General features: G+C 40.5%; 1 protein-coding gene across 3 annotated transcripts in view; it reads left to right on the top strand.

Moving 5' to 3' along the window:
- Positions 1 to 13,049, top strand: part of SCUBE2 (signal peptide, CUB domain and EGF like domain containing 2) — a 79,780-nt gene that overhangs the window by 43,269 nt on the left and 23,462 nt on the right. For all 3 annotated transcript variants that reach the window (XM_036764342.1, XM_036764343.1, XM_036764344.1), the window contains one exon: positions 9,844 to 10,011. In XM_036764342.1, the coding sequence (XP_036620237.1) occupies positions 9,844 to 10,011 (168 nt within the window). The remainder of the gene's footprint in view (positions 1 to 9,843; positions 10,012 to 13,049) is intronic.

Below are 13,049 nucleotides of genomic sequence, written 5' to 3'. Positions count from 1 at the left end.
AACTGAGGAAAGAGGAAGAGAGTGTGTGTGTGTGTGTGTGTGTGTGTGTGTGTGTAACAGGAATGAATATGCACAATTTAATTCACTGGGCATATGCAGCATCCACATTTCTGGAGAGCCCTCCTGCTTGGCTGTCTTCTAGTCCAACTCGCCTGTTTGATGGGGTGAATCTCTGACAAGTTTATCTAACCTTTGCTTGAGTATCTCCAAGGCAAGAAATTTGCTTCCGTCTGAGACAGTATGTTCCATTTTCATACAGTTTTAATGGCTAGGATATTCTCATATTTTGATCTGAAATCTACTTTCCTTTAACTTCTTGGTTTTCTTGAGTGGGGAGAATTAATGGACAACATTTTAACTCCTTCTGCCTAATCAGAAGTGTTTTCTTTTAGAGATTTATGTACAATAAGACCTCATTGACTTGAACTAATTTTTCTGGAAGTTAAGATCATCGAAATAGGAATTGATTTGAAAGTTGCCTTTGTACTGCCTATTAAAACAGGAATTTGTGGAGCAATGAAGATACTACAAAGAATAACCCATATGGCAATTTGAGTTAAAGCAAACTTTTCAAATATATTAGAAACCCATCAAGAAATTTAAAGATATCCTATCACCTCCTTGAGGTATGAAGATTACCTTGAGTTTTCAAAGACCAGGGTGACAGAGAGCAAACTCTGGCGGGTCTCACCCGGCTGAAAAGCCTTCAAGTACAGGTCTGATCTTTGGAATGCCGAGTTTGGAGAGAGAGGTTTAGGTGGACCACAGCAAATGATCATGAAGATCACTTAATAAGTCATAAATGAATTGTAATCTGTGTCAATGAGAGGAGTATCCAGTATCTAGACTGGTCAAATCATGGTGGACCCTTGAAATAATACCACGTATAACACACTTTAGAGCTAAAGAGAAGCCGTTTAGGAAATAATGTTTACTGATAAGGTTTTAAAGAAAGCTATGAACTAGGCATGGGGGGTCCATCTGTAATCTCAGCGACAGCGGTGCTGAGTTTGGTGTTTCTCTTGAGTTTGGTAGCCCTGAGCTTCAGGTATCTAAACTGAGTTTGGTATTGGTAGGGTAGGCCCCCAGGAGCAGGAGCTGCCTGAAGAGGAAGGAGCCAGGTCAGAGGAAGGAGGGGGTCAAAGCTCCCATGCTGATAAGTAGTGGGATCAGTCCTGTGAGTAGCCCCTACATTTCTAGCCTGAGAGAGATGGGAGACCAAGTCTTATTTTTTTTTTTTTAATCTAGCTGGTAATTGATGATCATTTAAGCACCTAAATTCATCAAAGAGTACAAAGTCCTCAATGCAATAGAGCAATTTTCTGCAGAGATAGTAGATTTTTTTTTCAAACAACTCATTCCAAGTTGAAAAAAATAGGAGTTGAACATTCAGGAAAACTTACCATAAGTTTATACACTCATCACATTTTATCCAGTACCTGCTCTGTATGCGCACAGTAACGTGCTACTGCCTATATGGGATAGAAAGATAAGGCATGGTCCTTGCTCTCAAGGAGCTTATTTCCTAGTGGGGCAGATGTACACAGAAGTACACAAATAACTACAGTGCAAGACAGAACGTGGTGTTCCCTAAGTTTATTCTGAACACAGTACCATGGAGTTTTGGGTGTGGTATCTGAGCTGATGCTTGGAGGACAGACAATATCTTAACAGGTAGACAGAGGAGTCACTGCAAGTGGAGGGAGCGATATGAGCAAAGGCTTGGGAGTGGGAGAAGGCTCAAGATGATGAATGGAAAAATATTTATTAAGCATTTGTTATGTGCCAGGCACTGTGCTCAGGAATGGAGATATGGATTAAAAAGCAAGACACTTATTTCTAGGGAGTCACATTCTAATTGGGGGAGATGCTATATATTGAAGGATTCATCTGCAGAGTGACCCTGGGAGAGAGAGACAGAGAGACAGAGAGATTGCGATTGCAAGCAGCAGAGAGGTTTGGAGATATCTCAGTATGTTAAATGGTAGTTCATTGTGGGTCTGGAGGCCTCAGTGGCAGCACCCAGGCAGGGCATATGGTGAGATGTAGTGGCCCTCCATTTTTGGACTTGCAGTTGATGACTCCCTGCTCATTTAAGCAATATGAGCAGCCATGTTTGCTCCATAAGGTGTCGGAGGCCTTAGAGGGGCCCAGCCTATCCCTTTGGGGAAGGGGATAGGGAACCTGAGAGAACAATTTGGCCAGGGATTCTGTGTTCAGGGAAGGTATGTCCAGTGAGTAGTCCAGCTGAGTGAGTACAGGGTACATACAGAGTAAGACTGAGAGGAACCCTGGAAAGGTTGAGGTTAGAGTACTAAGAGATAGGAGGAGGAAGATGAAGACTGAGTTACCTACATTTTGTATTTCTTAACTTGACATGACCATTTCCCCCCCTAAAAACACATTTATAATAAATTAAAAATTTTAAAATTTAAAATAATCAGATGGGTTTAATATGATTATACAAATTTGTTGTTGAAGACAAGAAATATCTGACATTCTGGGTGATAACAGTTGAAGTCTTAATATAACTGGTATAAAATATTCCTTAGAATAACACCAAGCTGTGATCCTTCCCAAAGATCATGAAGCTTTGTGTTGCCTTAAAATTATTTTTCAGTTGTTTTGTATACATAGATCTTGTCTCCTCAGCTAAACTGTAGTAATAATTATGCACCCAAACATTATCTTAGGTTCTTGTTCCTGCCCCCAGATGGCTTTGTTCTGGTATTAAAGATACCTTGGATATATAGCTAGACATGAATCATTCTTGTGTACAAGCTAGAAGGATCCCCATTAACACTATATCTGAAAAAAGATGGAGTTATGTCTAATCATGTGCCTGACCTGTGATTTTGGTCCTGCCTTTAAAATAAAGAACAGGTTGAGAGAGAGAGAGAGAGAGAGAGAGAGAGAGAGAGAGAGAGAGAGAGAGAGGAGAGAGAGAGGAGAGAGAGGAGAGAGAGGAGAGAGAGGAGAGAGAGCGATTGCATGTGGGGAAAAGCAGCAGACATATTCAGACTCAGTTCCCTGTGCTTCTGTGAGGCCTTCCCATGGAACTATGCGGCCCCAGAATTGTCATTGGTTAGAGGGAATAGTAGAGTGATGAGGATTCCTGGGTTGACTCTGGAGCAATACAAATGAGTTAGTTTCTAAACAAGTAATAGGATTTTCAGGACCAAGCCTCCTAAAGAGGAAGAGTTTATAGGATAATGCTGGGTCAGTAAACCAAGCATTATGGAGAAAAGAAGAGTTCCTGGGCAACACTGGACAGTGAAGGACAGTGGTCTAGTAATCACTAGAACACACCTGGAGAGAAGACGAGGGATTCTTTTACTAAGTGGAGGAGCTCCAGGACCAAGCAGAAGCTAGAATCAATCAAGGGACGGAGCCATGATGTGGAAGAATAAACCCTGACTTTGCTTCTTCCATCAGTGAACTCATGGACCCAGACCAAAAAAAAAATGCAGTGTTAATTAAATTAAGTGGAAAAGAAATATCCAGGAAATATTAATTTAAAAAATCAGGAGAAACAAGATCCTTGAAGGGAGCCTGATAGAAAAGTCAAGAAAAGGAAAAAAGAAAAGAGATTCAGTATTGAAAGGAGTCTGAGAGATCAAGGAAAGCCAGGGGTGTAGTTTGCTTTTTTTTCTTTTTTAATAGTGGTTCTCTTGATTTAGTCCCTCTGCTACGCTTTTTATTTCGTTCTCATGCCCTCTAAGGGCTTACCTTTGCTTGTGACCCTCTGGTCTACCTGAAATCATGGAGTTGCTAGAATGGATCCTATAGGCCATCACATGTTGTAGGCATGACATCTGGGCCATAGAAGGGCACTGTGACTTGTTTAGAGTCACCGTGTTAAGCAGCAGAGCCATGAATAAAGCCAAGGTCTCCTGGCTTCCAATCCAGTTTTCTTTTCACTGTATGGGACTGACTCTCCTATGTTTTCTGTAAAAAAGATTTTTTTAAAGGGTCCTTTATTGATTATGGGGATAGGAACAAAGCAATAGGTAGATAAACTCTGATGCTTTTCCAAAACATTGCAATCAGATTTTACATGCATTGGCTATAGTTGGTTAGTGATGTCAAATCAGCCTTTGAGTGCACAGTATCATCCTCATAATAAGACATGCAAATATGTCTTTGCATGTCGAGGAAGCAATTGAAACAAAAGGCTATTTCTTTGACAATATATAGGAAGGACTTCCTGATCAAAAGCTGATGGACTTGGTGTGCAGAATGGGACATATATTCTTAGATGTGGCCAATGTTAGAATTTATTTTCCTTGACTATGCATATTTGTTGCAGGGGTTTCATTTTTTTTCCTAATGGAAGAGAAAAGGAGAAAAAATAGATTTTTCTTACATTTTTAAAGTTAAATTTAGAACAATATATTGGAAAGAATGGTTTTAGGTGAGGAAGGCATTACTTTAGAAAGTGGGGGCCTGAAAAAGTAAATGAGTACAAGAAGTTTTTTTTATTTCTAAGCCACAGGGATGTCGGAAGACAAGAGAATGAAAGGTTTATTTCAGGGGACCAACTATGAAACTCCTGTCTTTTCTCACTGACCCAGTTAGCAGTAATATTTCCAAGTGGCCAATTCTACTTTAATGCTTTCTTACATTAAAACAAAACAAAACAAAAAACCTGGGCAGAGACTGCAAATAAATTCTACAGTCAGAGAGATCCTGCCGTCCCCATGATTAACCAGGGACTTTCACAGAAATAGAAGAAAACATAAATCCTTTGGACATGTTGCTGCTTAGGGTGACCTCAGTTCCTGAACTGTGAAAATGTGATAACTCTGAGGACACCATGGGAATCCATTTGCATTGGCTGTTTGTGACTTTCCTTCTAAAGTCAAGGCATGATTCTTAAGAAAATGGTTAGATGCTGGAAACTGACCCCTTTTATTAGGTTCACCTTCTTAGTCCCAGAGATACCATAGTGTTTGCCCACAGCATCAACTTCTCAAAGAGGAAGGGGCTGAAAGGAGAGGCAAGAGCCCTTCAACCTCTTTGTGGCTATTAATCCTGGCCCCCGCTGGCCTCTCGCCTTTTGCATCAGAAAAGCTTTCTCGTATTTTATTTTAAAGGGGGCCAAAAACAGCTGTGTGAGATTTGAGAATGGGATTTTAATGGTCACTGAAGGCACACAAAGGCTGGGGCTGCAAAGATGAAGTGTACCAAGGCAATTGACTCCTTTGTTTGGTGTGCTCACAACAATCGGGCTGCTAACAGTGAAAAGAAAATCAACTGGAATTTCTGAGTGAGTTCTGTTTGGGCTGGATCTTCAACACATTTGGAAACAGTTATCTTCAAGTTGGTCTTGACGTGGAGACCTTGTTGAGAGAACCAAATCTTAGCTTGCTCCTCGTGTTATTTGTGAAGTAAACAAAAGGAGTGTGACGTGAGTTATTTCTATAGAAGTTGTTCTTTTAAGAAAAATGGTTATTTCTTGACTATTTATATGAAATGTGGCTTTCACAGGGAATAAAAAAGGACTTGCTCCCTCCTTATCCAACTCATTTGGCCAATGGTGACTTTCCTAGCCCCCTGGTCCTTTAAGAAACAATGCCCGGTCTAGGATGTTGTAAGAAAATTCTCTGACCTCTACGAAATGGAACTCTTTCAAAGGCTTCCAGTGCCTTAAATGACTCCAAAGAATGAATTTACACACAGAAACACGTGTGACTAACTTTCTGGCAGACCAACAGGCTCTTGTTCTATACAACTGTAAGTAAGATCTGTTCTCTGCCAGCTGTGCCATGATAACAGTAAACCATATTGATCAGCTTCTCTCAAAGTTGTCATTGACACAGTTCTTGAAATCATTCTGATGCCATTCATGTAAATATTCTCTTACATTAGTAACCTTACAAATTGCTGTGTACCGAAGTGGGTAAGTTATTCTTTCTGCTTTTAACCTGAGTTAGTTTGGTAAGAGAGCCCTTGTCAGGATACTGAGTCATCGTTAGGCTAAGAGGCCGTGATGATGTTGCCAATTGAGAAGGGAAGAATTCTGTGGTGCTCTTCCCCAATGTGCGATCAGCTGACATAAGGGCTAACTGTTCCTCGAGTTAGAGTGGGATTTAAAGGTGTCACAGAAAAGAAAGACTGCTAGTACACTAATGGTTTGGCTGAGTCAGACACCAACAACCAATTATTTGTGGTCAAAAGAGTGGGATGTTTAGTGTGGAGGGGACTTTTGATCTGAGTCAGAGGAAGAAGAAAAGGACTAGGCCCTGCAGGCGTTATGATGCCTGAAGCTTTGGTCTCAGCTCTCTGACCCTGTTATAATCGTAGTCATAGAGGTGTGCATCGTTATTCATGTTGATGTGAGTCATGCTTTTGTTGTTGAGTCATTTTTCAGTCGTGTCTGACGCTTCATGACTCCTTTTGTGGGTTTCTTGGCAAAGATACTGGAGAGGTTTGCCATTTCCTTCTCCGGCTTATTTTACAGATGAGGAAACTGAGGCAAACAGGGTGAAGTGACTTGCCCAGGGTCACACAGCTAGTAAGTATCTGAGGCCAGATTTGAACTCAGGAAGAGGAGTCTTCCTGACTCCAGGCTTAGCACTCTCTACAACACATCATTCCACAAGCATATGAAGAGTCTGGAGAAAAGTGGGCTCAAACTTAGAGCCTGGGGCAACTCACAGCTCTTTATTGCTGTGGTCCTTTTTTTCATTTTTGTATTTTTCTTTTGGAGGGGGGAAGGCAGGGCAACCGGGGTTAAGTGACTTGCCCAAGGTCACACAGCTAGTAAGTTTGTCAAGTGTCTGAGGCTGGATTTGAACGCGGGTCCTTCCTGACTCCAGGGCCGGTGCTCTACTCACTGCGCCACCTAGCTGCTCCATGTGGTCCTTTTTTCTTAAGCCTGGGGCGCTCAATAAATTTCTCTTAAGTGTGACATAGTTTCTTTGCAGAGCTTCTTATGGAGCCACTGCCCTCGGCTCCTGATTCAGACACTGTTGTCAGTTGAGCCATGCTACCACCATCCCATGCTGATGGGATGAGAGGAAGTCCAGTATCCTCTGAACCCTGCAAAGCTCAAAAGGTCATCTAGCCAAACTGGGAGGGGGGTGAGGAGGGCAAGTCCAGTTGGCTTTCTTCTCCCCTCCCTCAAGTTATTCCTTCTCATGGGTTTGCCAGAACATATGCTCTCCTGGCTTGTCATTCCCTGGAACTTCCCAGTTCCAACTAACTCAGTGCTTTTATACAGGATCCAGAGGCCATGATACGGTCCCTCAGGTAACAGAACTTAATGTGTGGCATCATTTCACTTAATTAATCCAAAGACTTTCAGAGACCTTTCATAGTTAATTTAAGGTCCCTGATTGATGGAGACATGTTCTCGCCTAGTTAAGATATCTGGGCTAAGAGAATGTTCTCACCTGATAAATGTATATCAGAACTAAAATTTGGGGGGGTGTAGTTTTGACCCTTATCCTTTCAGTAGTGTGGCTACTAAGCTCATGTTCAGTATAAGCCAAATAAGAAGCAAGTGGTGAATGGGTGAAGTCACATGTACCCAACATTTGCTTATAACATGCACTGTCTATATGAGGATGTCATGGATCTCTTTGGCAGTCTTTATCCCATCTCAGAATGATACATAACAAATTTTAATATAACTTTTAAAACAAGTTTTTATACACATAACATCAAATACATAGAATCACAGAGGAAACTGATTATATTTATGAAAGAGTTATCAAAAAAATTTTTAAACCCAGTTCATGGACCCCAGATTAACAACCTTTGCTAGTTGATGATATCCTGTAGGCATCCTGTTTGTGGATGACATTGGGCTGAGTCGATCAAGTTCTGAAATAATACAGAGTCTCCTAATGTAGTTATATAGCCTAACAATTCATAAAGGAAGATTCAAGTGGATGAAGGATGTCTATTGTGTGTTAGCCCAATGAGCTGATCCTTCCATATATACTTCTTGAACAGACATTGCTAATAACTAGCATTAATATAGAACTTTACAACCCTATGAGGTAGGTGCTATTATTATCCCCGTTTTATAGATAAGAAGACTGAGGAGTTAAGTGACTCGGTCTAAGGTCCAAAGTCATGTGAGGCAGGATTCAAACTCGGAAGTTTCTGATTCCAAGCCCAACACACCATCTCCTCTGTCCCTAGCCTACCTCGATGCTTCCATAGATAATGAACTGGGCCAGAATGGAATAGGAAGGAGATAGGAAGCCAGATTTCATTTTGGAGATTTACATAGCATTTTCAATAATTCCAAGCTATTCTTTGAAACAATAAACGTATCTTTTAAACACCAGTATTATTCTAGTGATGCTGTATGGCCATCAAGCATGAAACATCACAATATGTAAAGAATCAAAATTGTGGGTGACCCAAATGGAAATGAAGCAATACTTGGTGAATTTAAATAGGCTGCAGTATCTTTCCTAAACAATGACTTGTAGAGGAGCTGGAACTTTGATCATTTTCCTATCCCCAGCTTACTGCACTAGAGACTTAGATAAATGCCCTTGGATAAGATTTGAATCTCCCTGTCTCCCTTTCCCTCTCTCCCTCTGTCCCTCCCTCCCTCCCTCCCTCTCTCTCTCTCTCTCGCTCTCTCTCTCTCTCTCTCTCTCTCTCTCTCGCGCTCCCGCCCTCTCTCTCTCTCTCTCTCTCTCTCTCTCTCTCTCTCGCTCTCTCTCTCTCTCTCTTTTTATCTGTCTCTATATTGCTCTGTCGCTCTGTCTCTCTGTCTCTCTATCTCATCTCACTCCCAACTGGAGAATTCATTCACTCTGTATTTTCTGGCATATTCTCACATGCGTACCTTCTCTGGTTTCTGTTTGCTATCAGCTTGGATAAATGGCTTTGTTTGCTAAAACAACAAGTCCTTGTGTGCATGAAGATTATCATCTAGGAGCTGTGTTATCCAAAAAGAAAGATGACCAGTCTGATGCAGTGAGAATGAAGGCTAACATATAACCACAGTAATAATCACAGCTGGCATTTACAACCCTTTAAGCTTTGCAAAGCACTTTACATGGACATGGGCATGTCCATTTACTCATTTGATCCTCATAAAAGCCCTGGGAAGTGGGTATTCCTGTTTTTTGTCATTTTATAGATGAGGAAACTGAGGCAAACAGAGGTTAAGTGACTTGCCCAAGGTCACGCAGCTGGGAAGAGTATGAATCAGGATTTGAACTTGGGTCTTCCTGACTCAATGTTCAGCACTATCTACTACACCACCGGCTGCCTCTATGTGGACACCCAGGTGCTGTCCTGGTACCAATTCAGTGTTCAGTGGGCAGCGAGGTGGTACAATGGCCTTCAGAAAGGAAGACCTGAATTCAAATGTGGCCTTAGACACTTACTAGCTGTGTGACCCTGGGCAAGTCACTTCACCCTGTTGGCCTCAGTTTCTTCATCTGTAAGATGAGCTAGAGAAGAAAATGGCAAACCACTCCACGTGGGGTCACTGAGAGTCAGGCATGACTGAACAACAACAACAAAGAAATATAGTTTCAGCCCTGACTGCGGAGCTAACCCCCGATGTTAAATGCAGCACTTTGGAAAGACTCGTCCTTGGGGAGCTGGAGGAGTTTACACTCTTATCTTCCCATCTTTACAACATCCCTACAAAGATGGGAAGATAGCTCTCCCAAGCTTACATAGCAATTGATGGAGTCAGGAACACAGAACGGAGATGACTTTTATAAGTTAGAGCCTTCATTTTGTTTGTTTGTTTTGGTGCTGTATCTATTTACCACCAGCATTATCTGTTCATCTTTTAGATTTTTATAGATTGTGCCCAGGCTCTCTGCTGGCCAGATGATTTTTTTTCCTGCTTTTTAGTCTCTTGCAGCGTTGGGACGTATGATGGAGGACGAGGGCGATGCATTTTATGTCCAAATGGGACATACCAAGATGAGGAAGGACAAATAACATGTGAACCCTGCCCCAACCCAGAGGGCACGGGGAACCAAAAGACCCTAGGAGCTCGAAATGTATCTGAATGTGGAGGTAAGGAAACACAAGCTGCTCCCTTTCACCCTTTGTCTTTAAAACAAGATTCTTATGTTATCCACTATTTAAATGTAAGCTGTGACCACCTTATTATATACACCAAATAAATATTTCTTTGAATTAAACCGAATTGAATGCTTTGGCAGAAGTAAGAATTAATGTTGCTGTTATCATATTGTTTATTTGTTGTAAATGTATAAGAACTTAAGTTTTGAGAGTTTGACCAGTATGCACTCTTGTTTAAGAATGTAGAAAGGAGTCAGATTTCCTTTTGTTTGAAAAAGACTTAACTTATTTATTTTGGAAAAACTTGTTAAAAACTCCAAAGAACATAAAATTCTATTTATGTCTCTCAATTCTTTTCTAATTTTCATATCTATGTATATGACGTTATGCACTGTAATTATTGCATACAGACTATTTTGTGTGTTGTTTTTTTCATGTATACATCTCCAGGTACTGAAATGAAATACATACTTGTCGTTTTTAATTGCTGTATAGTATTCCACTATGTTAATTATACTATTGTTTGCTGAGCCATCACCACATTGTGAGGCATTTGGGTTAATGTCATTTTTTTTAAAAGAAATTCTAAATTTGGTTTTATTTTTTAAAAAACTGGGATATCTGAATTTCAAATTGTGTCTCAGAAAATTTGATTCTGAAACCAAGCTAGATCAGGTTTTTATAGGGTTTATCTATTTCTAATTTTTATTTGAAAAGAAAAGAAGGTATAGGAAGAAGAAAAGGCTATAATCTTGTTAGAGAAAATGCAAAAGCTATTGACTCAAAAAATTTGCGTGAGATTTGTTACATTTTAATGTTAAAATGCATAGAAATCTCTCTGGTCCAGCATGCTGCTTTGTCAGATTGCTATGGTCTATCCTAGAAAAACTAATTGGAACTATTAAAAAAAAAATTCCCAGAATCTCGGAGTTGGAAGTAACCTTGGTAGCCATGGAGTCCAGCTCATACCTGGGACTGCAATCCCTTCTGTAAGTGGTCATCCAGCCTTCGTTTGAGGTCTCCAGTGATGGAGAACCTCTGTGAAACAGCATATCAAGACTATGTTTGCCTTTTTTTGCAAGTCCACTCGTTGATCCTAGTTTTGTCCTTTGGGGCTAAACAGAAAATTAGAATTAGAAAAGTCTAATTCCCCTTTCCAAATGATAACCCTTAAACACTTCAAAACTACCATGACCCCCTGAAGGCTTCTCTTCTCTAGGACAAACATCCTTAGTTCTTTCTAACAATCCTTTATGTCATTATCTATAGTCTCCTCACCATCCTGGTCATCCTCCTGTGGATACGCTGCAACGGTGTCTTATAAAATATATCTCCTAGAACTGAACATAATATTCCATATGTTGTGTCAACCCATTAGGACCTAACATCTGTCTCTAATAAAATACAGCTTATTAGGCTCATCCATGGCCTGATAAGATCTTACTTGAATCCTGGCTGTCATTTGTCCTGTTATCCCTCCCAGCTTTGTATCAAAGGCATATGTGTTAAGCATGCCATCTCTGCTATCATCCATAGCTTCACTGTACCTGTAATTTCAGCAATGTGGAAACTTCATCCCATGGCACAGATCTCGATTTCTTCATGTCTTCTTGTCCTCTGACATAACTGTAAATCATCCATGCTGGAGACTTTCTTCTTTTAGGTCTTCTAACATTCCATTGAAACAGTCAGGCTGTCCATCTGTTATCCCTGCCTATCACTCCATGACTGACCCACCTCCCTTTCCAACTGTACATTTCTTCGTTGATACCTTTTCCATAATTTCTTTGTACAACTCATCATTGGTAGCCAACTTACATCTATTCCATTCCCCTTTGAGCACCTGCTAAGTAACAGTTATCTCTTTTTCTCTTTATCAGGGAACTCTATTTGGTTTTAACAAGTGAGAAACACCTTGTTGGAGAGTCTTCAAAAGGCTACACTTTGTTCTCCTGAGTTAGTTTTTTTTAAAGAAAAATCAACAAGAATAAACAGCAGGATCTAATATTTGTTATAACCTTTCAGTTAATTATGTGATTATGAAAGTAAGGCCTACTATGATATATTTACCTTGAACTTTTGTTAACATCGACTGATTACTCAGCGCTTTTGCTATAGTTATTCAGTAGCTGTACAGCTAAACTGTTATTCAGCTCCCACTTGTCTTCTTATTCAAAGGATATTTAAGAAACCTTGTCAAATGCTCTCCTAAAATATGGATATACTATATACATGGCATTTCTCTGATCTATCAGTCCTGTAACCTTGTCAAAAAAGGAAATGAGGTTAATTTGATATGACTTATTTTTAATGAACCCCTGGTGGTCTCTGTTTAGTCATTCCTTGAAGAATTTTACTAGGAAATCAAGATCAAGGTCATTGGACCATAGTTTGTAGAGGATACTTTTTTACCTTTTTTTTTTTGAAAAGTGTGCTAGTAGCTGTGTGGTGCAGTAGATTGAGCACTGGACCTGGAGTAGGATGATCTGATCAAATCCGGCCTCAGATGCTTACTAGCTGTGTGACCTTGGGCAAGTCACTTAACCTTTGTTAAGGAAGCCTCAGTTTCCTCAACTGGAAAATGGGGATAATAATAGCCCCTACTTCCTAGGGTTGTTGTGAGGATCAAATGAGATATTTGTAGAGTGGTTGGCACACAGTAGATGCTATGTAAATATTAGCTGGCATTATCCTCCTCCTCCACCTCCTCCTCCTCCTCCTCCTCCTCATCTCCAGTCTTCTAGTACATGACTACCCTAAGACTATCAGCGTTGATTCAGCAGTCACATTTACAAGTTCTTTTAGTACTCAGACATATGATTCATCCAGGCCAGGAGATTTGAAATCCTTTACATCAGTTAAGTTTTCCTTCTTCTCGCCTTTTGTGGGCTTCAGTTCCTTCTTAGTCTTAGTGCTAACCTTGCCCATCCCAAAGTTAATACTAGTAATAATGACAATCCTAATAGACCCCTCAAAGCCCAAGCCATAGTCCATGTCGTGCAGAGCGGGGGCAGAGTGGGGGAGGGAAG

The sequence above is a fragment of the Trichosurus vulpecula genome, chromosome 6 (assembly GCF_011100635.1).
Source record: "Trichosurus vulpecula isolate mTriVul1 chromosome 6, mTriVul1.pri, whole genome shotgun sequence".
Taxonomy (NCBI): domain Eukaryota; kingdom Metazoa; phylum Chordata; class Mammalia; order Diprotodontia; family Phalangeridae; genus Trichosurus; species Trichosurus vulpecula.
The sequence above is the reverse complement of the archived record's forward strand: the minus strand, read 5'-3'. Positions and strand labels throughout refer to the sequence as shown.